Source organism: Tigriopus californicus, chromosome 2 (genome assembly GCF_007210705.1).
Source record: "Tigriopus californicus strain San Diego chromosome 2, Tcal_SD_v2.1, whole genome shotgun sequence".
NCBI classification, from domain to species: Eukaryota; Metazoa; Arthropoda; class Copepoda; order Harpacticoida; family Harpacticidae; genus Tigriopus; species Tigriopus californicus.
In genome coordinates this window covers 497,969-524,778 of record NC_081441.1, presented here as the reverse complement: position 1 = coordinate 524,778, position 26,810 = coordinate 497,969, and the positions used below count along the sequence as shown (strand labels likewise).

General features: G+C 47.9%; 4 protein-coding genes across 7 annotated transcripts in view; 1 reads left to right on the top strand and 3 right to left on the bottom strand.

Annotated features, from left to right (window-relative positions):
- Nucleotides 1-1,582: 1,582 nt before the first annotated feature.
- Nucleotides 1,583-10,626, bottom strand: LOC131893157 (multidrug resistance-associated protein 1-like). 2 transcript variants are annotated; one of them, XM_059243109.1, is made up of 3 exons: nucleotides 10,469-10,626; nucleotides 5,032-5,719; nucleotides 1,583-4,917 (listed from the first exon to the last, which is right to left on the bottom strand). In XM_059243109.1, exons 2-3 carry the CDS (start codon nucleotides 5,629-5,631, stop codon nucleotides 1,606-1,608), a joined length of 3,912 nt encoding a protein of 1,303 aa, XP_059099092.1. In that variant the 5' UTR covers nucleotides 5,632-5,719; nucleotides 10,469-10,626; the 3' UTR covers nucleotides 1,583-1,605. The 2 variants fall into 2 exon arrangements, with proteins under 2 accessions (XP_059099092.1, XP_059099091.1); XM_059243108.1 differs by having other exon boundaries at nucleotides 1,583-5,719.
- LOC131893156 (multidrug resistance-associated protein 1-like) lies at nucleotides 5,720-11,156 on the bottom strand. The gene is given in 2 exon segments (XM_059243107.1): nucleotides 5,720-10,421; nucleotides 10,769-11,156. A coding segment is annotated over 1 exon segment (4,560 nt). The 5' UTR covers nucleotides 10,399-10,421; nucleotides 10,769-11,156; the 3' UTR covers nucleotides 5,720-5,838.
- A 1,482-nt stretch (nucleotides 11,157-12,638) lies between these two features.
- The window catches only part of LOC131893155 (histone-lysine N-methyltransferase, H3 lysine-79 specific-like), a 20,639-nt gene continuing 6,467 nt past the window's right edge, over nucleotides 12,639-26,810 (bottom strand). The window contains exons 3-11 of one of the 3 annotated variants that reach the window (XR_009374640.1): nucleotides 24,752-24,896; nucleotides 23,497-23,844; nucleotides 23,186-23,374; nucleotides 22,801-23,068; nucleotides 19,537-19,643; nucleotides 18,520-19,201; nucleotides 15,381-18,053; nucleotides 13,930-14,886; nucleotides 13,530-13,707 (exon numbers count right to left, since the gene is read on the bottom strand). Coding sequence is in view for 1 of the 3 variants with exons in the window: in XM_059243105.1 (XP_059099088.1) it covers nucleotides 12,896-13,707; nucleotides 15,381-18,053; nucleotides 18,520-19,201; nucleotides 19,537-19,643; nucleotides 22,801-23,068; nucleotides 23,186-23,374; nucleotides 23,497-23,844; nucleotides 24,752-24,896 (5,224 nt within the window). In the remaining 2 variants the exon portion in view is untranslated. Of the gene's footprint in view, nucleotides 13,708-13,929; nucleotides 14,887-15,380; nucleotides 18,054-18,519; nucleotides 19,202-19,536; nucleotides 19,644-22,800; nucleotides 23,069-23,185; nucleotides 23,375-23,496; nucleotides 23,845-24,751; nucleotides 24,897-26,810 lie in introns of all 3 variants that reach the window. The other 2 variants (XR_009374641.1, XM_059243105.1) reach the window with 2 other exon arrangements.
- Nucleotides 19,846-26,810, top strand: part of LOC131893162 (sodium-dependent glucose transporter 1-like) — a 24,254-nt gene continuing 17,289 nt past the window's right edge. The window contains exon 1 of the mRNA XM_059243117.1: nucleotides 19,846-21,053. The gene's annotated coding sequence lies outside the window, so the exon portion shown is untranslated. The remainder of the gene's footprint in view (nucleotides 21,054-26,810) is intronic.

The following is a 26,810-nucleotide window of genomic DNA, read 5'->3' as shown; positions in this document are numbered from 1 at the left end:
ATCACTACATGCATTCATAAGGAGTAGATGATCAAAAAGTGGAATTTGTAAAAAATTAAAATATAGCGAATACGAGGTGAAAATAAATATTTTTAGAAAAATATAATGTGTAAAAGCCATCATATGGAATGTACTGTCCAGGGTGGCAAGAAATTAAGAGCCACTCTTTGTGCCCTGTGAAAATCCTTCCCCGTCCTCCAAGAATTGATTGATCATATTTTCAGCAAAAGTGATTGTTGAAAAATCTAACTGCATACCATGAATGGTCCAATTTTAGATCATGGAGATTGGTAGCCCTCTGTTGTTGTATGAACTTCTCCAATCACCAATTATTCAAGGATGGACACCGAAAGGCTCACCCAATTCCCTCTGCTTACTTGACGGTCTTCAGCAGGCCCTTGGTTTTGGTTCCGACATCAAAACTATGCTCACTTGCATTTTCGAACATTGTTTTGGTGAAAACGTTGGAAGGGTTACCAATCGCCCTTAAGCTACAATTAAATCATTTGCTGTATAGCAATAATGTGTGTGTTCAACAGTTCCTCTGAATGAAAGCTTGGGGTTCCAGGTCAAACAAATCTTTGAGCGGGGGCAAACATTGTCAGACATGACCAAAGTAGCCCTGAATTTCTTTTCACTTAGGAGTTGGCCTAAATTTTGCATAAACATGACAAAACCTTTCAATTTCGCCGAAAATCCTCGATTCTAGGTTATTTTTGAGTTAAAGTTCGTGAAATAATTTTTTGTCTCAAAATGGCCAAAATAGTTTAAAACTTCACTCAACTTTAAAAAAAATTATTTTAACGATTCCTGGTCAAGGTGCGTGATTCTTTGATTTGATTGAGAAGCTCGTCATTGGCAATTCAAGGGTTAAACAAGAAGAAAGAAGTATTTGGGGGGGCTCCCAGAAAAGTCCTACATGAATTGTAATTTGACCAAACATTCAGCCATCACCATTTTTTGGGCCCAGTTCCAAGGCCATTACTTCCTGCGCTCCTGTGGGGACGTCATCAAATTGACTACATAAGGGTACATCAATATTCTCAAAAACTCTATGCTGCAATAAATTCCAAGGAGCATTGCACCAATACATAGATTATTCTCTAACCACAGGTTGCCCCAGCACATACGCTGAGGAGAGCTGACGGCAAATGGCCGTAGAGTTTTGGGAATTGAGGTTTCAGATCAAAAGTATTTTTGATACCGAGCTAGACGGACTTTAGACAAATTATTGTTTATATTGGGCAAAGCTTTGAGCTAAAGCCAACTTCAACCCCCACAACTCAGTTGAGGCATTGATGTACCCAATTTGAAAAGACATGTCTAAGTTGTCGCCAAACTACATCATCAAGATCAAAAAGTCACAGTTCGTAGATAATGCCAAAGTGAATAACTTTTCGTGCCATGATAGTCCCAAAAATAGAAGCCTGTATCCACAACTAAGAGGCTCATAATGATTTATGAAAGGTACCCAGTGTTTGGAGCCACCCTGTACAAGTATTGTCTCATATGCGTACATTTCATGCGCGTGGTTACAGTGGATATACAGGACCTTTGTGTGTTAGCCTAAAGCCCAGAACGCTTATGTTAAGTACATCTATATTTCTATTGTGGAGCAGTTTGACAAAAGAAGGTCTTGCGAGTGAACAAGATCACGCACACTTCTCGGAGTTCCTCTTCCAGTATTGGATTGAGTATCGCCATGATTTCACTTTCATGATCCTTCAACAAAGGGAATTCTAGTAACAAAACTGGAGGTGGTTCGAGGACGAATCGTGCCACAAAAAGGAGCCATATCTTCTGTATAGGAATGGGATTATCATATGAGTGGATAATCTCATCAAGTTTCAGATCACTTATGCCAAAACGACTCAGGACATTCCTCATCTCATGCTCGACGTGAATGTTATTTGGATCCATAATGGACTTGACTGTTCCAGGGAAAATAATCGGCTCACTCGACACAAATCGGACCCAGAGTCGGAGATAGCCTTTTTCGTGGGTGCGAATATCTTCGCCATTCAATAAGATAGTTCCATTGGTCGAATCTGACAAATGGAACATTTGGTCCACAAGATCCCGAGCAGCTCCACCAGACGGATCCACAACTACAATTTTCTCACCAGCTTTAATGGCGAATTTCATGGAGGGCGCAATGTCGACTGTGAGCTCTTGGAACTTTGGAATCAATCCATTGCCATCATCCTCATTAGTCCAGACGGTTTCCTTTGGAACATTCTGATACCCTCGGATCCGTTCCAAGGCTACAAATTGGGAGTCCAAGTCACTAATGGCTCGCATGAGCCAATTCAAAATATGAGTCACTTCCAACGAGAACGACAAGATCAAGCCCACCAGACTTGGAGTGATCGAGTCCGTGTACCACACGGAGAGGATGGCGGTTCCGAAAAGAATCATATTCCCTAAGAACTCCATACGAAGGGCTAGCCATCGACGCATCATTTCCATGGTATAAGAGGATTGTATTGCTTTGTTGATCTTAAATTCGGAAACGCTTTGGATCCGGTGTTCTTGCTCGAACATTCGAATGGTTTCCGCTCCGGCTGTGATCTCAGAGATGAAATTCAGGAGCTCGGATCGAGTCAGGACATTGAGTCTTTGGAGTTGGCGATACGAGGTTAGATAAATGATGTGAATGGAGTAATAGAACATAGCGAGGGGAAGGATGAGCACCATAAAAATGGGCAAAGTGGATCCAATTACGATGAAGATCATGATCAAAGCAGACACACAATTCAAAAACACAGCAAGTTGAGTAGGGATCACGTCATCCACGCCACCAATGTCGATAGAAAATCGGTTCAGAATATTTCCAAACAACGTGCTTTTGAAAAATGACATGGGAAAGGCCATCGTGGTGGAGATGAGATCTTTGTGGATCGTGCGTGATGCTCTGGTACATCCCAAGAACAGACAAATGTCTTTGGCCACGATGAAGATTCCTTGAATGCCTCCAATGGCTCCATAGATGCACAAGTAATACAAAGGAGTTACATTTGAAGACACGTCCCCTTCGTTGGCCTTGGCCCACAAGGACAGCCAATACTTACATGCCAGGTCAAGACCGTGAGCCACCAGAAACATTCCCAACACTAAAGGGACCAGACAGGGACCATAAGCTTTGATATAATACAAGTACACCCGGAAAGACACAGATCCTTGAGTGCAGGGTTCGTTGTCCACCGCGACAAGTTTCACTTTAGCGGTATTCGGCCTAGTTATACAGGAGTCGCGCTCAAAGCCCGACTGGTTTTGACGAAATTCTGACGAGACTTCAAGGCGGGGAGAGTGACCTTCGTCCAAGGATATAACTCTGTCCACGAGAGACATCAGTCGGATGTCGTGAGAAAAAAGGACAACCGTAGTATTTCTCAGAAACTTGAAAATCTCATCCGCATTCACATTCGGCGGCATCATGCCCAGAATGCAAACATCTTGATGGGAATACAAAGCTCTGGCCAAAGACACTTTCTGTTTCTGGTCTTCATTTAGATTGATTCCTAAAGGACCAAGGTCAGTTTCGTCTCCTTGGGGCAAAAGTTCCAAGTCTTGCTTCAAGTGGCACACTTCTAGCACGGCGTGGTATTGGTCTTCCTTAAATGGTCTTCCGAAGAGAATGTTGCTTTTCAACGAGTCATTCTGGATCCAAGGTTGGTTGGGAACAAAAGACATCGGCTTATGGACCTTCACTTGAATGCCTAATTGCTCTTCATTGTCACAAGCTGCCTGAGGAAATGAGATGGTGGCGTTAGGTTGAGGATAAATGCCAATGGATTCGCCTTGACGGAGATTTGTGCAAAAGTCTTGTCCAACTATTGTAAGTGCAAGCTCGTCATCAGAGTTGTCCCGAGCGGGATGGATTTGTATGGCGTCTTCGGGGGACTCGGGCATCTCTAGGAAATTTGAAATCCTTTCAAAAGACACTAAAGCCTTCACTAGACAACCCAACCCGATGGGAAATTGCTCAGCCGAACGTTTGATGATGCTAAAAAGAGCCACGGACACAAATATCTTCTCCGCTTTCAAGACACTCGTGGGAATGACGAGGGTAACTATGAGAAACGAAGAAAGCACGAGAATCGTCGGGCCCATTGAAAAGGGGATTTTAGCTATCACTAAGGCCCTTCCCAAATTTTTCATGACTTTCAACTCTTGATCTTTAATAGCAATCACTCTCTTCAACATTGCCGATTCAAGAACGTTCATCTTCAGCACGGACATGTTTTGTAACAATTTGGCCAAGAATGCTAGTCGTCGATCTTTTAATTCCAAATAGCGGCATTGGTATTTCCGAAGACGAACAGACGCTATTTGAGTAATGGGAGTGAGAAGGAAAAACATGGCCACACCCGCAAATGCCAGGAACCCCAACTCCAAGCAGAGAAGTATCATGGCGATGACAATAATGAAGGGGGCGGTGAACACATTGGTGATGATGCACGCGTTGTTCCCTACAGCAATGAGATCGTTACTGATCAAGTTGGCGATCTGACCAATCTCCAAGTTGTTCCTGACTCTGGCGGGGATCTTGAGTGTCTTCTGAAAAATGAGTGCAGCCAAACCGCTGCTTACTTGCTGCGCCAGAACGGTGGTCTGCTTGAAAAACTGGTTGAGGACCACGGATTCCACTGTGACTCCCAGGAATAAGGCAATGGCAAAGAAGAATCCTTTCCAAGATTGCTCCGGATTTTGGCAGTGCAAAATCAAGAGCCGCAAGAACAAGGTGGGAAGAAACGATAAGATGATGGCAGAAACACCAAGGATGAAGGTCAAAACCAGGCGCTTCCAAGTGCTTCGAATGATTTGCCTGGACAATGTGCCATCCCGATGTTGGGGATGAGGGCCAAATTTTCGTCTCAATCGACTTGGATCCAGCATGGAAGGCGCTTTTGGGATCTGAAAGTGATCGGTTATTGGCGAGCATATTCCTTTGCAAATGAATTGGTTCATCCATGTGAAGCAGAGAAGAGACGGAAAGGAGGCATTGGCCTCCAGGGACCAATCTCCTACCTGAGCATTGGACGAGATGGAGTGCACAAGTAATTGTAGAATAATGATTGGATAATGAGCCAGAGATACCACCCAATAGATCCCATTACTGGGATGAGCCAGTAAGTAACTCACTTGGGTCTGCAACACAGGGAGCTGACAAAACCCCATGGAGAGCCAGAATAGAAAAATAGGAGGAGAATTGGCCGTGTTGTTCCATTGATCCAAGCATTCAAAGGCAATCACGCCGATGTAAGTCCCAATGAGGAGTGTGTAATGGAAGACTTCCGAGCCAAAAGCACCTCGTCGATTGGAATTTAAAATCACTTGAGTAATACAACTGGCCGTGAGAAGTAAGGTGAGCAGGACCCGGGTCGAGAACACCTTGCCAAACCGCCTTGGGGTTGGGAACACGTGGTGCGAGTTTCGTCGACTCTTCTTGAACCAAAGCCAAAACGGCTCCAGGGTAAATACGATGGCACAAGGAATCACGGTTAAAAAGGTGTCTTGAAAGCATAAACTGAGCCGTGGAGACTCCGTATTCCATGATACAGAGCTATTCCAAAACTGATCTGGGCAAAAGGAAGGAGAGTCGGGCTGGACCCATGCCTCTTGTGTCATGTTCGAGACTATTTTTCAATGAGGCAAAGTCATATGTGAGCTGAGCTCATGGGATCCAAGGTGGTGACTAAATGTTCGTGCTTAAAACCTGAAATTCAAGTGGAACCAGATGTTGAAAAATACCCCCTCAAAATCAACAAACACAACTCGAGGCGATTCAGAAGGGTGAGTGAGTTTTATTTATTTGATCATTTCATTTCATTCATTTCATACAAGACCTGCATTTTTGGCCAAGCCTCTAAACACGGAATCATGCTTGTCCATAAGGCTTTGTGGTGAGTCCAGTTCCACCAGTTTGCCTTCGCTAAAAACAGCGACTCTGTCCGAGTCCAATATGGTGTTAAGACGGTGAGCAATGGTAAGAACAGTGCAGTCCGCGAATTCCTTCCGGATTGTGGCCTGGATGAGATCATCGGTCTCGAGGTCAACGGCGGCGGTGGCCTCGTCAAGGATCAGAATTTTTGTCTTTCGAAGCAAAGCTCGAGCTAAGCACAAGAGCTGACGTTGTCCCACCGAAAAGTTGTCTCCGCCTTCCGACACCTCATGGTCCAACCCATTGGTCAAGGAGGTAATGTGGGCTTTTAGATTGGCATGCTCCAATGCTTGCCAGATCTGGTTATCAGTATTCTCTTCGGTGGGATCCAAGTTAAATCGAACATTACCGGTGAAAAGCACGGGGTCTTGGGGAATTATGGTGAGGCCCCCTCTCAGCTTATGAAGGCCGAGGGTGTTCACGTCGATTCCGTCCAAAAGGATCTTGCCCGAGACAGGTTCGATGATCCTGAAGAGAGCCAGTGTCAGGCTACTCTTTCCTGCACCCGTGCGGCCACAGATTCCAATCTTTTCCTTGGGTTGAATCCGCATGGAAACATCCTTGAGAACTAGATCCAATCCCTCTCTGTATCTTGTTTGATACTTTGAGAACTCGATCTGTCCTTCCATGGGGAAATCCGAATGCTTGTCGTCCTCAGGTAGAGCCCAATCTGCTTCTTGAGGATTTTCTGAGTACTCCAGGATACGTTCTAAAGCCACTGCGTCGGTTTCCATATCACATACGGCTCGAATCAGCCAATTCAGCATCCCCGTGACATTCAAGGAAAAGGTGATGGCCAAGCCCGTGAGTCCGGGCGAGATGGTGCCCCGGGATAATACAGCAAAAAGGGCCACGAAGAACACAACCAAGTTGGCAAGAAACTCGATCCGAACTCCCAGCCAACGGTTCATCATGACGCACATGTAGTGAAGTTGCACGCCCTTATCCACCCGTTTCTCGGACTCGAGGATGAACCGCTCCTCTTGCCTGTAGGCCCGGATGGATTGGACCCCGTTTAAGGAATCGCCGAAGTGAGCAAATATGGGTGAGATGACGATGGACTCGATCCTTTGCAATTGGCGAGTGGTCGAGATGTAGCATCGTTGGATACCATAGTACATCAATGCCAGAGGCAGAATCACGGTCATGAAGATTGGGAGCGAGTAGCAGATCAGGGCCAAAACCGTAGCGATACTGGTGAAGCACTCGAATAGGAGCGATATTTGGAAAGGAATTCCGTCGTCGACGGTTCCGATATCGGCAGAAAAGCGATTGACGATCCGTCCGATGGGATTGGTATCGAAAAACGACATTGGACTGCTAACTACTTTGGACAATAATCGAGCGTGAATAAGATTCGAAGCGTCAGCACATGCAATGAACAGGACAATCTCACGGAATATCATGATCACAATTTGGAGTGCACCAATGCCCGAGTACACTCCCAGATAGAATGGAGTGTTGTCATTGGCATGGACGGGATCTGCTCCGTTCGAATCGGCCCAAAACGACAACCAATAGCTGGATCCAGACTCCAAGCCTTGGCCAACGAGGTACAAAAGAAAGGAGATGATACTGATGATGTTTCCCAGATCTTTCATGTAGCTCAAGTAGACCTTCCAATTCACCTTCCCAATCATGGCCTCCTCGTCATCAACCAGACGGCCAGCCAATGGATCATTGACCTTGGACCCGCGTCGAGATGTCACGGTCTAACTCGTGGAGTCATCCGTGGCCTCAATTAAAGGCTCCTCCTCTTCTTCGGCTAAGATATCATCAGGCAAAGGTGCGTCTACAGAGGAACTCAAGTACTTGATGAACGGCGAAGCTGGTGAACAACTTAGTGTCTGAGACATCCGTCTTGCTCTGGGTGGAATTTGTCGGGCCTTGACAGGCTTCACTTGAAGCTTTTTGTCCTTTTCGTGGTCTTCGACGATCTCTTCATTCACTGGCTGATTTGCATATTGCTCCAAAAATTCGCTGAACGCCCCTTTACTTTCCTTCAATTGCGAGTATGATCCTCGTTCAGCAATGGTTCCATTCCGCATCACCAAGATTAGATCCATTTGATCCAAGAAGCTCACGTTGTGAGTCACCAGAACTCGGGTTCGATCCTTCAAGATTCCGCTCTTTGAACTGAACACCTTGTCAAACAGGTGCCTGCCCACGTGAGCGTCAACTGCTGACAGTGGGTCATCCAGAAGGTAGACATCCGAATCGGAGTAAACCGCCCTGGCCACCGACACTCTTTGCTTCTGACCTCCGGATAAGTTGATCCCATTCTCGCCAATCTCGGTCTCATCTCCGCTTATAAGTATGTCGAGGTCGTCCTTGAGAGCGCAAGCTTCCAAGGTTCTCTTGTATCTGCTCCCATGGAACGGCTTCTCAAAGAGAATGTTGTTCTTGAGAGTCATGTTTTGGATCCAAGCCTGCTGTGGAACGTAGGCCAAAGTGCCACTTTGATTGATGTGACCGTCGGTCTTCTCCATCTCGCCCAAGATGGCGCTCAATAACGAACTCTTACCGGCTCCAACCACGCCCACCACTGCTACCAAAGAGCCTTTACGAATCTGAACGTTGATATCCTTCAGCGTGGTCTGATCTTCCTCCTCAGTCCAGGTGAAAGATCCCTTGGCAATTTCAATGGCATTTTCCTCACTCTCCGTCTCTTTGCCAACGGCCTCGGGGTCCAACTCATTGGCGTTCAGAAAATCAGCAATGCGTTTCAAGGACACGAAAGCCTTCAGTAGAGCCACAATGGCCCATGGCAACATGACCATGGACATGCGAATGATATTGAACAAGGCAATCGACACGAAGATCTTGTCAGCGGTCAGGACTTCTCCGGGTTGGAACACCGTGTACAATCCAAAGCAAGCAATGGTGATGAGGGTTGGTCCGGAATTCAGGGTGAAATTTGAAATGGCATAAATCTTGGCCAAGGACTTCATGAGCTTCACTTCGGTGAGTCGAATGGCGTTGATCCTGTCCATGAACGGGAGCTCCCAAGCATACAACTTTAAGACCCTCATGCCTTTGAGAACTTCGTTCATCAGCTTGATTCGACCATCCTTGGCTTCCATCTGGTTCTTGCGCATTTTTTTGATAATCACCGAACTCCAATAATTCAGTGGAAGGAGGACAGCCATGATACCCACTCCGATGAAAGCCACCGACTTGAGCTCTTCGTACAAAAAGAACATCGCTATGATGATCTTCATGGGTGCCACCCACACGTTGTTCATGTAGGGAATGGTCATCCCCAATGTTTGAATGTCGGTGGAGATGAAGTTGGTGATCTCGCCCATTGTGAATTTCTTCCGTGCCAAATTGGACAGTTTTAAGGTCTTCCTATAGATCATCGAACTCAAGCTGGCCCGAATCTGTTGGGCGCTGATCACAGTCTGTTGGAGGAATTGATGGTTCAGCAAGGACTGCAAGGAGGCATTGGCGAAGATCAGGATCACATAGGCGAATCCCTTCCACGCCTCCTCTGTACTCTGGACGTGTTGAATCAGGAGCTTGAGCATTATTGGACCCACGAATATCAAGGTGAAGTTGATCGTGCCCAAGAGAAAGATCAGAAAGAAACGTTTTCCATAAGTGGCGAACAGAACATCGAGAATCTTGACGTGTTTCTCGCCTGCCGGATCACGGTCCTTGATGAAGTTTTTCTCAATCTTGGACACCTTTCGCGACCATTGGTTTAGAAAATCCTGGATCACATACGATACCGTGACGTATTGCGGCTGGGGTGGAACTTGGTCCAATGTCAAGGGGGCTTTCAATCCAGTCCAAATGAGTGGGTCGATCCAGGTGTAGAAAATGGTGGCGGGAAATGACGCGACACTCTCGGGCGGTTTTTGGGCGACATCATCCATGTTGGAGTGGTCCGCCCAACAATGGCATATGATCTGGATAAGGAACACCGGGTAGTAGGTGAGGGCCAAAGCCCAGTACATGGCGTCAGTGGGGTCATTGGTCAGATGGTGCACGTGATCCTTGACCGTGGGTATCTTCACCAAGAGCAACAACCCCCAGAACAAGAACATGGGGGGCGAGGTGTGGATTTTGTTCCATTTTTCCACCACCATGGCCACCAACATGAGTACGATCGTACCCATCATGGCCATGAAACGGAAAACCTCAGAGCCATAGAACTCATCGTGGCTCTGGTTCCAGATCTGGAGGATGAGGTTTAAGATCAGCACGAGGTTTAGCACCACTTTGATCAAGAAGAGCCAGCCCCACTTGTTCCTCGAATCCCGCGAAATGGGGAAACTCTGAATGGAGTAGTAATAGATCTTGTAGATGATCCAAAAGGGCTCGGTGAGGAGGAAGAAGAGGCATGGCAGACCCGTGAGGAGGGTGTCTTGCATGCATTGCGTGAGGTCGGGTGTGGTGGTGTTCCACGTCAGGGACGAGTTGTAGAACGGATCTTGGCAAAAGTCCATGTTGATCTTGGAACCATCGACGACTGGAATGAAGAATGACGGGCGAATCTTGAATTAGCGCTATACATACATACAAAGGTTGTTCGGAAAGGTTTGTTGTGGTGCTTTCTTCCCCTTTTCACAGTAAGCTTTCTATCCCTCCAACGATGGAAATTTTCAATGAAGGTGAGTGAGCTTGTACTTTACGCTCTTGAAGATCAAGTGATCAAGTTGCGTGTCTGTGCTTTGAAATCTGAAGCGCGTTCCGATCACTGGATGAAGCGGTGTTGGAAGTGCGAATGCTTTAAAAGGTTGGAAGTGCCAAAACTTGGGTTCATAATCGAAAGTTACGAAATGTGGTTACTTATTCAACCAACTCCCTTTCAATTACCTTATTTAATCTGAGGTCCGCGTGCAGAAGGTGAGGCGACCAAATCAGGTTCCTTATATCTACACTCAACCAATGCTCGGAGAGCACTGCCAAAGTGCATTGGAGTGATGCCCGATCTACTGAGTGAAGAAGCTGGGAAGCTACCGACGTCAGTGACTTGGCTGGTCCATCGCTCGGACACTTTTTCACCCTCAGATGGATTTGAGGTACGATGATCAGGTAAGTGATGGTGAGACCGGGTGGGACTTGCCAGGTTCGGATGCGGCGTCGCCGTGGATACACTTTTCATTTACAATCAAAGTGGAGAAAAAATCGGTGGTGCCTTGGCCCTGTTATGTAAGATGTACGCCGAGCATTGTTCATTAATCAATTCAGTTTCCGGAGTGCATGGAGCGAGCTCGAATTTCCTTGCTTCGCTTGGCCAAGAAACTAAGAGCAACAGTTCTACATAGACAGTCTCGATCAACTTTTCGAACGGAGTCTGGATGGATGGAGGATGGATATGGAAACCGCTCAAAGCCAAGAGTACAAACCAATCTAGCTCTACACAAATGAATGTGACATCGTGAGGAGGGGGGAAGAGAGAGGGCGTGTGTGTGTGTGTGCATGGCGTGGGTAGCAACCTAAAACCAAACCAAACCAGACCGGAAAACCGGTTTCCTGATCCCTTTCCCCGTGGTGGTTGTCTCTAAAAATCTGAACTTGCTTTTCGGACAGGTAGAGAGAGAGTTGAAATGAATTATACCTAGAGTGCTTGGCTTTAAATGACGTTTCTGAGAGGAAAAGTGGGTTTTTTCGAAATTCGGAATTGTTTAATCGTCGCTATCATAAGGATGATGATGGTTGAGATCAGATTAGATGCTAATGATTTACAATTAAGCTCGACTCCAGAGGTTAATAATGACACAAGGCAGGAACAAAAATTGGACATAAAACATGCTCCACATGAACCAAAGTTACCTTATCGATTTTCGATCAGTATATTTTACACTGCTTATAATGAGTGATCAAGTTTTGAGGAACATACCCACATAAAGAACAACCAAAATGTTACATTGTGAAAAGGTGTTCAAAGCTAATAGTCAACAACATAATGAATGGAAATCAAGAACAAACCTATTTACTCCTTGAATAGAAGCTAGTGTGTGAGTCTCGGATGTGTTTCTCCGGTTTTTACTTCAAAGTGCCTTCGTTGTATCTGAACGAAAATGTTCTCATAATAAAATTTTTCCTCCTTCTTGCTCAATTTGCAATAAACTCAAAATGCTATGTTGTATTTGCTGAAATGCTTTTCTTTCTTTTTGTTTCTCATGATTGAAGGCGAGCTAGAGGAATACCAAGATGGACATTTCCGTAAAAAAAAATGTTTCGGTATAGCGTTTACTTTTTATTCGTTGGTTTGCCTTTTCCTGAAATTGAGTCATAAATGGTTCTATTTAAGAAGTTAAATAACAAACAGTTATTGGTTTGGTTATCCCTCAAAATTGGCTCCTTTGGGATGGACTCAAATTGGGGTCGATTGAGGGTTCCATTTTTTTTCTTAGCTTTGCCAAACTAACGATTGGTCTCAACCGAAGGAGGTCTCAGCCGCTCTTCCTCTAAACGAAACAATTAACTCTAGGCAAAATTCACTTCACGAGCCACATTAACCACGTTTACATTTTGGTTTCCAATGCCCACCACTGCCCATTTCGAGCCCAAACGGCTTGGGTGTCTCCATAAAATAACCTTGAGCTACTCCATTGTACAAATTTGGACCAACCAAGGGCTCCGATTCTTGATGGTGAAATATCCCTGTAAATTGGCCAACCAAAATATCAGTCTCTTGGTAGCGATGATTTTCCATTCATTTGCACAAGATCGCTTTGAGTCACAGGAGACATAATTCTGTTTATTTCCTATTACAATGTTTAGAGAAGAACAGGTCAAGGTGAATAACGGATTCGGATCCATCGATGATCACCTCTCCAAACTGTTCGTAGACAGGCTCATGAACACATCTCAAACAACACGAGGACAAATATAATAGAATAGGAGGTAAGTGTAGTAGACCAATTGGCTCTTGAAGTTAATGGAGTTCTTCTCATTTTTTATTACCATTATTACAATGCAGCATCATCATCATCATCATCGCATGGTGGGTCGGGTTCGAGTTGGATCTACGGAAGGGGGAGTTTCGTAGAATGGCTGGGAAGCGGGCCCCGAACCTGTGGGCGGGGTGGGGCCACCAGCACCGGGTCGGGTGTGCCTCTCGTACCCCGAGCTGTATGGCTCAGCCTTTATTGGGTTCAACAATCGGGGTTTAGTGCTGCCCACGGGCACCATCCCAGCCCCTCCATATGTGGAACTCGCCGATGAAGAGGCCGAGGTGGAATCACGGGTCTCGGCAAAATATCGCTTCTTCGGGTGATGCTCGGGGAGGTTTTCCCCGGGAAGCGGGCTTTTACCCCGATGAGACAATTGGGCGTGGCCTGATGTGCTGCTGGGCGTGGCTGCTCGACTCGAGCATGAGCCTGGGGTGGGTATTCGAGGTGTGGACCCCGTTTCGTTGCCATTGGGTGGAGGAGGCGTGACGGCACACCGACGGTAAGAGCCTTTGAACTTCATGGACAGGGTGGACATGCGATGATCGAAACCGGAGGCCTGATGATGACGACTGGATGACAGGGTGGGTAACGAGGCCGAGGAGGACAAGGACCCTGCCGTGGGATGCGACAGAGGGGGTTGAGAGGCGTGGCTGTTGGAAGTGTTGTTATGGTTATGGTGGTGTTGGTGGTTATTGTTGTTGTTGTACTTGGGCGAGGACGAGGAAGAGGCCGTTGGATGACTAGGCGAGTTGGAGTCCGTGGATTTCCGGCGTCGGTCCACTTCCGTGGCATAAGCTACGAGACGGTCGAACCCGGTGGAAATCTCATCTTGCCATTGCTGCTTGTTTTCATCTGAAAAGAGGCAAGAGTCGTGAGAAGGAGGCTTGTTCAAAGCATCGGATTTTGAGTTGTTAGGTGGGATGGGATGCATTCATTGATTAGTGGGCAGGTGATGATTCATGGATCGACTACTTCTACTACAATACGAAGGAATAATCAAGCATCTTAAGTTCAAAAAGAAGAAAAAAAATCTCAAAGGTGCGTCTTCTTTTTTCAACATGCATGTAGGCAAACCTGACAGGGAGGAGCTTAGGAGTGGGACCAAGGAGAGGCAGGAATCAGGACGGAATACTCCCGCGGAGGTTCGATGAAGAGTCGGTTGGTAGTTGGGTGATTTTTCAAGTTCTTGGTTCAAACTAGCATCGCTACAAATTTCCACCTAAAACCTTCCAAAACAGGGATAACAAAGGAGTCCGCCATCTTTTCGTTTAGTGTCTCAACAGCCTTTATTTTGAATGAAAGAAGACTCTTAAAAGGGGACCCGGTGGTGGGATGTGGAAGTGCACAACGAATTCATTGCGTGAGTGATTGACAGTAAGATTGGATATTTGCGTGTGGGTGTGGCGGGTCAGTGCCAAAGATTCTGTTTATCATCACGCACTTTCTTCTCTCTTTCATCTTGTCATTTTCACTCACTGTTACACTGAGCTGAAACATACCTCCTCATTCACTTTCTCAGGGGAGGGAGAGAGAGAGAGAGTGAGAGTAGGGGCGTGGCACGTTCCTCACTCTGACTCCCTTTGTCTGTGATTTACAACTAATTCCTCCGATGGTTGTAATGTTGTTGCTGCTCATAACGGTGATGGTGCTGTTGCTGTTGTTGTTGTTGCTGCTGATGGGATGGTGGTGGCGGTGGTGGCTGATGTTTGCCCCGGTGGGCGTCTTCATGTAAATACGGATGGCTGCGGCTTCTATGGGCCTGATGATGAGCATGCGGTGGTTGAGGGTGTGGCGCGCCGCCGTGAGAGGCAGAGGCCGAGGGTGGGGCCCATCCCGGGGTCAGTGGGGGCGGGCGAACTCCAGGGTAAGGAGGTATATGCTTAGGCACGTGATATCGAGGGTGGTGATTCGCGTGGCTTGAGGAAGGAGGTGGAGGAGGGGGACGGACTTGATGTTGTTGCTGCTGGGGGTGGTGATGATGGTGTTGAGGTGGTGGAAGAGGAGGATTTTCAGGGACACTACGGTTGTTATCTGAAAATCGAAGAGTTGGCCAGGTGTAACGGAAAAAAAGAAAGAGGAACGAAAACAAAACAACCCATGGTTGGCCTGGATGATGTCTATCGCAAGTAAGGATCGGCACCATCAAGGAGGCACATGGTTGAAATAAAAATAAGCAAGCAATGAAAAGGAACAAAAAAAGGACGACTATCCAATGGCTATCTACGGATTAAGATTCATAAACAAAACACCCGACACCAACCCAAAACTGGGACAAGATCCACTTCCATCACGTAGATTAGTAGGGTTTCGCCAAAGAGTCTACCTCTTCAACAACTACGAGTACATGACATATCGTGTTAGAAGAGACAAATCCACACATCCCACATGGTTCTACTAGAGAAACTAAAACTAAAGCATCTTTCGGATTCTACCAGCTCTTTTTGAACTGAAAGAGCGGGATCATGCAGGCAAGCAAGCAAGCAAGCAGACAGACAAAGAGACTGGCAGCCAGGCATTTGAGTTACCTTTGGGCAAACGATAGTCAGGATTGTCGTCCAAATGCTGTTTTTTGGGCGGAAGAACGGGTGGCGAACTCAGCCGCTTCCGATCAAGACCCAAACTCGTCGATGAGGACGCCATTGGCGACGAAGACACGAGCATGCCTCTTCCACCGGAAGATGACGGACGCTCATGGCCGCCCTGTTGTTGGTGCTCCATGGAGCTCATGTAACGACCTCGGGGGTCCATCATCCGCTTGTTCTCAGCGGCCATATAGGTCCCGAACCGCGCTGCCAAGCCTTCCATGGCCGGATAGTCATTGCCACCATTGCGCGTAGTCCCACTTAAGGAACCGGACGAAGGGGCGGACGAGGACGTGGCGACCGGACCACTGCGCGTCTGGTCAAACCCGGAGGGGGCGGAGGAGGATGGATCCGTTGTGGTCGGATAATGGGCGCGAGGTGGAGCGCCCAATGAGCCCGACGATGACGAAGCAGGCTCGGGACTTTTGGTGCGCGGTAAAGCCAGGCCCTCCAACTCACCCCCGACCCGACGATTGCCAGAGAGGTGGCCGCGAATCGAGTCCTCGATGACTTGGGACATGGTACGTGAGAGATTGGACGCCGACTCGGCGGTAGGAGCACCCGGCGATGGGGTATGACTGGCAAAGCTGCCTCGACGACTGCTGGGTAACGAGGAGGGCGTAGAGCTGGGCGGTGGCGGTGGTGGCCCCGCAAGTAGGCTCCGGTCAATCTCGGATGAGATCAGGTCGTTCATGGTGCGACTCGAGGACGAAGACGAGGTGGGAGGAGGCTGCTGCTGTTGCTGCTGCTGCTGTTGTTGTTGCCCACCGTGATGGTTGTATTCCCGCGATGGAGGACGTTTCATGGGTGGTAGGTGATGCCGCGGCATCAGAGGTCCTCCTCCTTGACCGTGCTTCTCACTCACTCGGGGGGCACTGGGATGATACGAAGGGTACTGGAGCGCTCGGGCCGGACCACCGCCCGCGTGCGAGTGAGCGTGAGACAAGGACAGCGACTGGGCGTGAGACACTTGCGCTGAAGAGGCTGGGTGTCGCGTGTTGGGAGGGGGAGGTAAGTGGGACGGGAGCTCGCGTTTCACCGGACTGAACATGGGTGCCTGTCGAGGCACGACCCCAGAGCCCGGAACAGCTCCCCCAGCGGCGCTTCCTCCACTTGGGTAAGAGGAGGAGGGAGCGGTGGAAGTGATGGTCATGGCAGGGGGTGGCCCTCCTCCTTGTTGATCACTCGAAAGAACTGAATGGATGATGGTCTTCAGGCGGTCTTCAAATTGCTCGGCCCTGGGCGTGGTGCTCATCTTGCTCTTAGCGAACGAGACATCGCCTCCGTCCAAAGTGTGCTCCGAGGACCGGGATCGAGACCGGGAATCTGGATGGGGTGGAAGTAATAACCCTTCGGGATGGACCGAGGCGTGGCCGTGGGGCTGATGATGAAGTGGATGATGGGCGTGGTTATGGTGGTGCGAGGCAGAGGATGCCGCCATGGAAGCTGCTAAGTCAATCTTGGGCAAATCCACGGCTGACCCCACAGCCATGGTGGGATAAGACGGGGGAGACATGGGCTCAATCTTGCGCACCTCCACCATTCCGGGCGGGTGATGGGAGCGGGCCCCCGTGGTCCCCGAAGCCCCCGAAGCCCCCACCGAATGATGCGGCGGGAACGTGTCCCGATGGAAGCTCCGATTGGCCTTTGTAGGTGAGATGGTCAGCGTGGCGGCCGAGGACGGTCGTTGATGGGCTGGCTGTTTCTCCAAAGTACGACCCTCGTCAATGATCTTCCTGGCCAGCATTTCAGGACTCTTCTCCTCAATCTTGGCCACGATGGATGACGAGGTGGGCACCCAGGCCGTGGGCGATGAGGGCGGAGGCGAGGCCGCGGCTGACAATTTGCTCCGTTTTTCCGGCCAATCCCGCTGTTTCTGGGGCCGTTTCCGGATCTGGGCGGACACTTGCTCGCCCCCGCACTTAGTAAAGGTCACATCGGAGAGTTTGTTCAACAGAGGAGCCACTTTCGTGGGCGTGGGTGACGGCTCATGGCTGTGGCGGGTCTCTCGAGGAGGGCGGGATTGGACTTCCAGTTCTCTCCGGACCACCTCTTTGGCACTGGTAGCCGACAGATCGGGGCGTTCTTGGGCGAGTTTCTCGAGGAGCTCGCGCTCTTTGGTGAGCATGAGCTTCTCGTGGTTGGCTTCGAGTGCTCGAACCTCGGCCTCGAGACTAGCCTTGTTCTTCTGAAGGTCATGGTGTGAGCACACGATGCCCTTGGCCTTCTCGATGAACTCGGGGGGCGTCTTGGCTTTGATGCCCAACTCTTGGAGGCGGCATTGGAGCAGGCCGAGTGAGTCCGAGATCAAGTTGTCGATCTGAGCTTTGAGCTGTTTCTCGCGTTTGTGGAGCTCGCCTTGGCGTTTCTGCTCGTCTTGGATTTGGCCCTGGACTTTCGTCTTGAAGGCTTCCTCTTGCATGGTCTGCATAAAGGTCAGGTACTGGGTTTTCATGGTCTCGAGGAACAGCTGAAGCTGGTGCGGGATCTTGGACCCATCGGGCATGAGTCGGAGCGTTTGTGGCAGCTCTTCGTGCTCGATCACGCCTTGTGGGGCGATCTCGCTCAGTCTTTCATTGACGCAGCCCAGAGGGGCATCGTCGTTCTCATTGGACTCTGCAAATGGATTCAGGGCGTCAACCGGAGAAGCTACATGAGAAGCTACATGCAACACAAAGCATATCATTTCATCATGGGTGCTTGAACCTCCGACCTGTAACGGCCTCCCTCCAGTCAGACTCAGACCTCAGCGACATTGTTCAGTCCAATTTTGGCGCCCATTCTGTCCGTCTCCAGAGAGCACGGACCTTTTTCGAGAAGAATTAGGATGTTCAAAAGAGTTTCTTTTTCTTTTTTATTTTTATGTTTACTCTACCCAGCATTATTACTTTTCCTTTTTTTTCACTCGTATTTTTTCCTAGAAAAAAACGGCTGGGCATTAATATCAAAAATGTTTGGACAGGAAAAAAAGAGCTGAAGAACTGACTGATTAGATTTGAGGAGGCACTTACTTGTCATCTTTGTTTTACGTATGTGTGTGTGTGTGTGTGTGTGTGTGCTTGTTGCTAGTTCACAACGTTACCTTGGATGCACCGAAGGGTGGTGTCATGCAACAAGTCAAGTCCGCTAATACTGTTGGCCAGCTTATCGTTCTTCTCCGCGTACTCGGCCAAATCCAACGGCACTTTCCGTGGGCGGCCTTTCTTCTTTTTCCCGGCCAGGGCTTCCGTAATGGCCGCTGCATTGGCCACGGTCGAGCGCAACGGGCGGTGCGCGCCCGCCGCCGGTACCCCACCGCCGCCACCAATCATGGCGTCGTCGCCCTCGCCTTCACTCACCGGCTGCGTGGACAGCCCGCTAGCAGGCGTGCCCGCCGGGGCCGGCGGCAACATAGACGAGGACGAGTCCATGGAGTCAAGATCATCGAGCGGAGGCAGACCCCCTCCTCGACGGTGGTGCTGCATGGGATGCGATCCCATGCGCTTGAGGGCGGGGGGGCGTCGGTGACTGGGCGTGCTCCCATCATTGCTGTCCGAGATGGCTCGACGCAATCCGGACGGATTGGAGTTCTCATCTCGTTCCACGGAGGAAGCCCTGGACACGTCCCTCGAGTCGGACGAGTCCATACCGTTCTCTTCGCGGAGCAAGGCAGCGGGTAAGATGCCATCACCACGGTCACGCCGTTTGCGGCCCCGTCTTCCACCTCCTTCCTCATCCTTGTCGGTTTTCCGGCTGGCCGCATTCCTTTGGAAGTAACGCTCGAGCTAAAATTTAGAGGAAAAAAAGAATCATTCATTAAAGGCTGCGGGTGGGTGTACATCATGGTAGTAGAAGATCATTCGAGGGTTCGAGTTGTCATTGAATTTTTCACTTCGAGCAGGAAAGAAAAGATTACATGTTTTGCTATCTGCTGCGTCTCAAATACTCAACAGAATTGTAAAACCAATGACAGAATGTCCAACGTGTCAGGTGTCTGCTCGACGTGAAAATCAAATCCAAACTCGAGTCCAAAAATTGAGTTCGACCATCACTCGGGTCACATTCCAGGCATCGTTCTTTTGGGCCCACAGATGAATGGAACCTGGATGGGTGGTTTTACCTTGGCTCGATCAATGACATGGAGGTAGTAAGACACGGGCTTGCCCGTCCAACTCACAGACCCCTTCAGAGGATCCATCTTGGACACGTGCATTATCGTTCCGATATCTGAAAACGCAAAAGCAAACACACAGGGTGGTCAAACTTACATCTAGACAGGCCGATTCAAACGGTTCCGACTCTTTCAGCTTGGGATTGAGCGGCTCCAACGCCGGAATTAATATGAGTGGGGCCTCGGGCTCCGAGGCCGTGGGGTCGGGCCCAGTCACGCTTAGGCCCACACTACTTTTCATGGAGAGGTCCATGTTTGAATGCACTACGAATCGAGGGATAAACCCATTCCGCTCGAACAGCACTCTGCTAGCCAAGCGCTCAAATCGAGCTCAATGGGTCCGGAAATGCCAGACGAAGGAGAACAAGTGAACAAGTTCACCCGGGTGTGATTCACCCAGAGTCGGTTCTTCAGTTCGACACTTCACTTCTCACAGCCTGGTTGGTTGGTAGGTAGGCGTGGGTTCTTCTCGCTAGTTAAGACCTTCTCCTCCGCCTCCTTATCCTCATCGTTATTATTATTGTTGTTGTTATCATCAGCCTGATGCCAATCTGAGCTCGAAGGACAGATTTGTGGGGACCAATAGCATCCTGGGACACTGAGCCCACGGGTCTGAGCCCACGGGTCTGAGCCCAGCGTGGATGACGGTTGACACTGCCCTGGGGACAGGCTCGGGGATTCAAAATGGGGCACATTGTGCACGGATTCGCCCAGACCCGTTCCCCATGACCATCATTCTATTGGTGTCTGTCTGCGAGTGTCTTTCTCAAGTCCATTTCACAGACGGAGCCCATCCACCCTAGTCCACCCTAGAGCCGAGTCCAGTCGAGCAGAGCGGAGCCAGCAGCCTTGGCAGCCTTGGGTCTTTGGTCTTTTGGGCGTGCATTCATGGCGGCCAGACCAACCATTGGCGTGCCTGGCCCAATTCACCCGTCAGTAGCTCAGTCGGCAGACAGGCAGGGGCCGAGTCCAAGCGCTGAGATGGCACAAAGGCCGAGTGGATATCAACCAATGCTCCAGCTATGCTCGATGGGCTGGGAACTGCGGCGGTGCCAATGGTCGTAGTGATGGTGGTGGTGGTGGTGGTGTGGCGCCCTTTGGCCTTTTCCTGTGCGTAGGCTAGGTGTACGTGTTACGCTGTGCCATCCATGTCTGCGAGCGAGTGTCGTGCCTGAATGAAATACAACACAAGGCACAAGGCGGGTCCATCCGTCTACACTTTGGTGCATCTGTGCATGTATGGTCTCTGTCCCTAACCAAGGAGCAGAAGCAGACGAGGAACCCTGCGTCGATTGGGCTGTGGAGTCGAGACGGCGTGCGTCCATCCAGGCCCACCAGGCTCGAGGCCAGTGGGCCAGCCACACAGGAGGAGAGGGAATCAGGGCTGCCGCCCACCACATGGGCCAAGCGAGAAAATCCGTGTCTCGAAGGACCGCCAATTTGAATTCGGATCGAACTACATTCGGGTGAGTGAATCAAGATCGGAAATCCTTCCCTTCGGTCAGCGATAATATGTTCCATTGCCCCTGTACCCTTGTCCAATGCACGTGTAAATTTGAAGAGATTTTGCGGACTTCACTGGAGGAACACAATCCAACATGCTTTGGATCAGACTAGCCGACGCCTCACTTCTTGGCCTCACTTCTTGGCGAAGTCATTTTCTTTGGCCAAAATCGTCCCTTCAGAGAGAGAGACACTCGCCACAAACCCAACCCCCATTTCCTCGGTTTAGAGTCGATTATTCTCAACGATTATCAAGATCGACAGCTATAACCGTAGGTTGTCAAAACTTGACAATTTCCAGTTCATTTGCGTACTCAGATATAGAATGACGTTCCTCATGGCCAAGTCAAATGCCCTTGGCACTTCACATGAGATTGTTATTATTCCAAGCACGCCTCTGTGACAACAAAAGGGAAGGTTTCCGCGGCGACCCTGGTGGTCTATCTAGTACACTTGCCCCAACGGTGGCCAAATGGGCAACACTGTTCCAACCCAGCGTAAGACTTGAAAGGCAATTATCCGAAAACATCCACCCGCTCACAATGGCATAGTAATACCCGTCTGTCAACGACTTCTTAGCTTCGGTCTGATCTTTTGTCTTGTTCACTAAAAATTTCCTTCCCTTGGAAAATTTTTTGAACGTTCAATACACCCAGGCTTAATATCATCCAATTGACCATTTGGCTTTCATTGCCTGAGCCCTGACAACTCAAAGCAAGTATCTCCCAGAGGATGACGCGATTTAACAGCGTTGCCAGGTGACCGCCATACGTGGCTACTACTGAAACACAATGGCCACGAAAAAAATCATGGTCTCACTACAATTCTATGTCATTCGACGTCATTTTTAGGGACTTAAAAAGGATTCCCGCTCTATTTTCTAAGGTAAACTGCCTGCTGAAAATGGCGTCCAAATGGCTACTTTTGAGCTCGAATTTGGCCTTCTAGAGCTCTGGTGACCTGGCAGAGCTGGACGGCGGGAAGAACGGAAAGGACGGAGACAGAGCTGGACAAGAAGCGCTTTTCAGTCAGGGAAAGCGTCGTCATTGTCATATTTGTTCGACGGGTTTGTTCCGTCAAGTCTACCCACCAATCTGAACAGGTGCTTGAACAGAGAACTGTCGACAGAAAGATATTTCGACGGACATTTGCCGCATTAAAAATGCATTTCTGTCATTTCAAGTGCGGGAGGTTGGCTGCAATTTTTGATAAGATCGAGTTAGGCAATTGGAGGAACTCAAAACCTTGGCCGAAAGAGTCGAAACAATAATGCATAAAATACAAATCTCGTCCATCCCAAGAGTCAACAACAATCAATTATTGAAAAGCGATAATGGGTTGTTTTTTAAGTAGAGAGCAATGCGCCATGCTTCGAGGAGCAATTATGAATGCCCAAAGAACAACGAAATGTAATCTCACCCTGATACCGTACACAATCGCAGGTTTTGGAATTGTGAGATATTCATGATGCATCATTATTCCGATAAAACGCATCAATTGGCTTCTGTTTCAATTTGCTTTTATGTTTACTTGTGGTCGGACGAGTCATTCCGGCCCACATGAAAAAAAAAATGAAGGAATTCTTCATTCGAAAAGTGTTGGGGAAATATTGGGGAACATTTCAGACGTCTTCGCGACCCATTCTTATCTCTTTGATTTTCGACTCTCGGGGGAACGAATCTAAGGGAGTTTCCTCGTGTCCTCACTTACCACTCAAGTTGCGCTCGGTGATTCTGAAGTTGAGGGCGCAGAAGCTTTTACTGGAGAAGATTCTGGCGCCATCGTTGAGATCGGCAAAGATATCTTTGAGATGTTGGTCCACCTCGGGACCGAAGGCGAAGTTATTAACGAACACAATGGTAGAGGCAAGAATGCCGGGCCGATGGACGGCATCCAAAAAGTCCCCATGCACTAACTTGAATGGGGAGTAGATCTTGCCGTAGAAGGACATCCAATACCTGAAGTTGGTCTCCATTTCCTAAAACGAATTGTTGACAAATGTATCAGGGTCGGTCAGAGAGGGGACAAGCCACTATTGCATGATAATGATACTAGTCATGACGACGGCGACGACGACGATGACGAACTGGCTTACCTTGGCATATCTGGCCGGAGTGTTGGCCTTTTCAATTCCTAAACTAAATGAGCAGGTCGTCAGTGCGGCCACTTGCAGTACCACTTGTCCAACACCCGAGCCCAAGTCCACAAACTTGTTGTCGCTTGAGATCGGGGTGAGTTTGTCCAGGATCTGACAAATCAGTTCGAAGCTCGTCTCTCCATAGACCTGTATAAGAGAGGACGGCAACAAATGAGTATATGTACATTTATTGATCCGTTGACAACACGAGGGCGACCGACATCCAGATAGTTATTGTTGGAGTGAGGGTTGTCGATCTTAGTTCGTACCTCTGGCGTGAACGCCTCATAGTGGTTGAGTTCGTTGGGATCCGTAACGGATTTGTTGTAGCACTTGGTCAGGATGTGTTTGAGGAGGGGCCGACTGACCCGAGTCAGCTCCTGACCGTTGGTGAGCTGATCCTCGGGATACACGAGATCTCCATTTCGCTTAGAGGACAAAAGCAGACTATTTTCCGACGATGACGAACTCGAGGACGAGGACGAGGATCCACTCGAGGAGTTCGAGCCTCGTCGAGACAAATGGTTGGAGGAGGGGTTCGAGATCTTGGAAGAGGCATTGTTAGACGACGAGGAACTGAAGTGATTGTTGACTTTGGCAGTGCCTTGGGATTCAGTCTGCAAGGCAGGAGGAGCGTAACCATTATTATTTATTAGGAAATAGCTTCTTTTTCCTTCATTTCGACTGTTTCTTAATAGAAGTGCTCCTAACAACAGCGATTACGGAGTTCACATATCGAGCACAGTTTTCAACTTCCTTGAGGTTTAAGGCTTCGGCATCTGTAGTTTTGGCTAAATGTTTGACTAATTAGTGTTTAAACAGCCCTATTTTTGGATAAACGCCCGATAACAACGAGCATTGTGCATTCACAATTGTTAGTCTCGAGAAGAATCAAGAATGCAATTTTCTCCATTGTTCGTCGCTTTTCAAGATCTTCGCGCAGAATGTGTTGTAAGTCTCTCTAGTTACGTACATACAGCCACCGATTAACTGCATGGACTTGGGCGGCGTGACCTCAATGGATCGGGCAATAACCCACCTTGTAATCTCAAATGACGCACATTGTGCTTATTAGGCATCGTACTCAAAACGGGCAGGGTTTCTCTAGACAAAACTCTGCTTCTCTGGGTAACAAAAAAAGCATTTACGACCACGTAACAGCAGGAACAAGATGCCAGGCTTGGCCTTAATACCGATCTTTATTTGATCTGCTACGTCCGGTTTTCATGGGGATATTCCCGTCCGACAGAACAAACCAATCAAAACGTAAATGAAGACTGAAGGAAGGAAGCTATTTGACTTTTAGTGTGCAGTACGTTCACAATCGTGAGCTAACAATCTAAGCTCCAACATATCAAACACTTCTCAGCGATGCATACCTGAGAACATTGTTTGGCCAGGAAACTAAATCTGATTTTATTGTTTACATCAAGGCAAGTCCATTGGAGTGGCACAAGCAATACATTGGCAACGATTTTGCTGGCCGAGCAATTTTTTGAGGACAAATGAGCGCGATGTTCTTACCAGTTTTCTGTGATATTGGTCCACAGCCTTGTTGTATCTGTTACATATGGCAGTCATGTTTTCAAAAGATTTGCTATCGTATTTGGTGTAGTAGTCCGAATCTTGCATGGCATCTTCAATGCAAGGATGGTCCACACAGACCCACCTGAAAAAGGGGAAAAAAATGCGGGATTATTCAAAAGCCAGGGTAAAAAAACTCATGTTCTAAGCGTTAGGTTGAAGGCTCAAGCATTTTTCGGGAGAAAAATGAAGAAAATTATTTTATTGACTATTGATCGGGATTGTTTCCCCATCACGTGTGTCACATTTTTAGGGAAATACATTAACTTTGAAGGCACTTCCGTATTTTTAAAATGAGGGCTTCTAGTCTATGTTCTGCTCTCTTCCTAGCTAACGCGGTCACTTGGGTGAATAGTGTCACCTACTTTTAGCTCAAGAGTCTTCTTCCATTTTTGAACAAGTGTTAAGAAGGGCAAAAAACATATCTTGCTTGACAGAAAAGTCAAGAAATGCAATTTGTTTTTTGCTTCAATCTTTTTATGATGATGATGATGATGAGAAGTCGGTACTTTTTTGTGGACATAATTCAAATCCCAAATCTGAGGATTTGAATGGTGTATACGTGACCTAAAACTATCATTCAACGCCCTGTGGGTAAAATATGCCTTAGGTTCATTGAATTTGTTCCCATAGAAGGGCTCACTTGCAGTCTGGAAATGCATTATGTAAAAGTTGATTTGTTTCGTATGCTTCGAGAAACGTGTGTCATTGTGATCAAAGGCAAAAGCAGTTTTCCGACATTGCCATACTAATTGTCCTATCAGGAAAACATCGGAGAACATTTACATTAATTACTTTTAAGTGACCTTTTCCATCTCCCACAAACAACACTGCTACTTTGAATAATGTTGATATTTTTCCTCAAGTAAAAAGCTCTCCTTTGAAATCAAAGCAGGTAAACGTGGCACAAACATTTTTTGTCTTCTTCTGGCCCAACTGTTTTTTCCTTGATCGAGTATTGATTCTATTCTCTAAACATTCAGGGAACTTGGTAGCCGACAAAAATCATTCTAATTTTGTGCAACTCCCAAGCTCTAGGTACTAAGTAAAAAAAAAGTACATGTAGGTTACAATTTTCGCCGAATGGCAAACCTTTCCTCCATTTGCGGCCACTTTGGAGCTAAACATACTCTGACTTTGGGCAACACGAATATTGCTGCACTAAAATGATCTTCGCTTTTTCGGGCCCATCAAATGATTACAATGCAAAAGGATTGTCCAATTTCTGGCAATCCATGGTACATTCCACAATTCCAAGCCATTAAAAAAAATTCGGGCCAAATGGTCAGAAATTCCACAGAGTTCGTCAAATGTAATGGCTTCCAATTGGACAAACGGCATGGGCTATTCGAGAAATAAAAGGGTTCATTTTAAGCCGGGTGTGTTGACGTTTCTAGGCTCCTCAACTCTCCTCGTAACTCTTGGAACGGGGATTCGATCATGATGATGATGATGAGCAAATCCCTGGTTTGATGAATGTGTTTGAAAATAGACGCTCATTGAACAAGAGAGAGCCTTTGGGTGATTTCAGTATTTCAATTTCAAGATCAATCACACTCCTTGTTCCCACAAAGCCCATCATAAAGTGCAAAAAAAGCTTAAACAAGAGCGTGGAGAGATTAATCACATGCCATTGAATGGACAGAAATGGCGTGATGTGTAGTAACTATGTGAAACACTTTGTCGACTCGGTGGTCAAAAGTGCAAATGCTCACAGTTTTATCAACGTTTTAGCGCCTAAATTGACTTCCTTTGATTACAAAAAAAAGAGCCACGTCAAAAAGGGAGACGACGTCCTCTTTTTACCCGACCTTTTGTGGATTGAGCTCTAATTGAGATTGCTTTTGCCTTATGTGCGATAAGGATGCTTGGATCACAGTCCTAACCCAGCTGTCGATTGTCTTGCTGGTCACAAACTTGCTGGCCAATGGCCAGGATTTGTCATACGAAAAACACACAAAAAAAGTCGAATCTGGCATTCAAGTTCTTGCCCTTCACC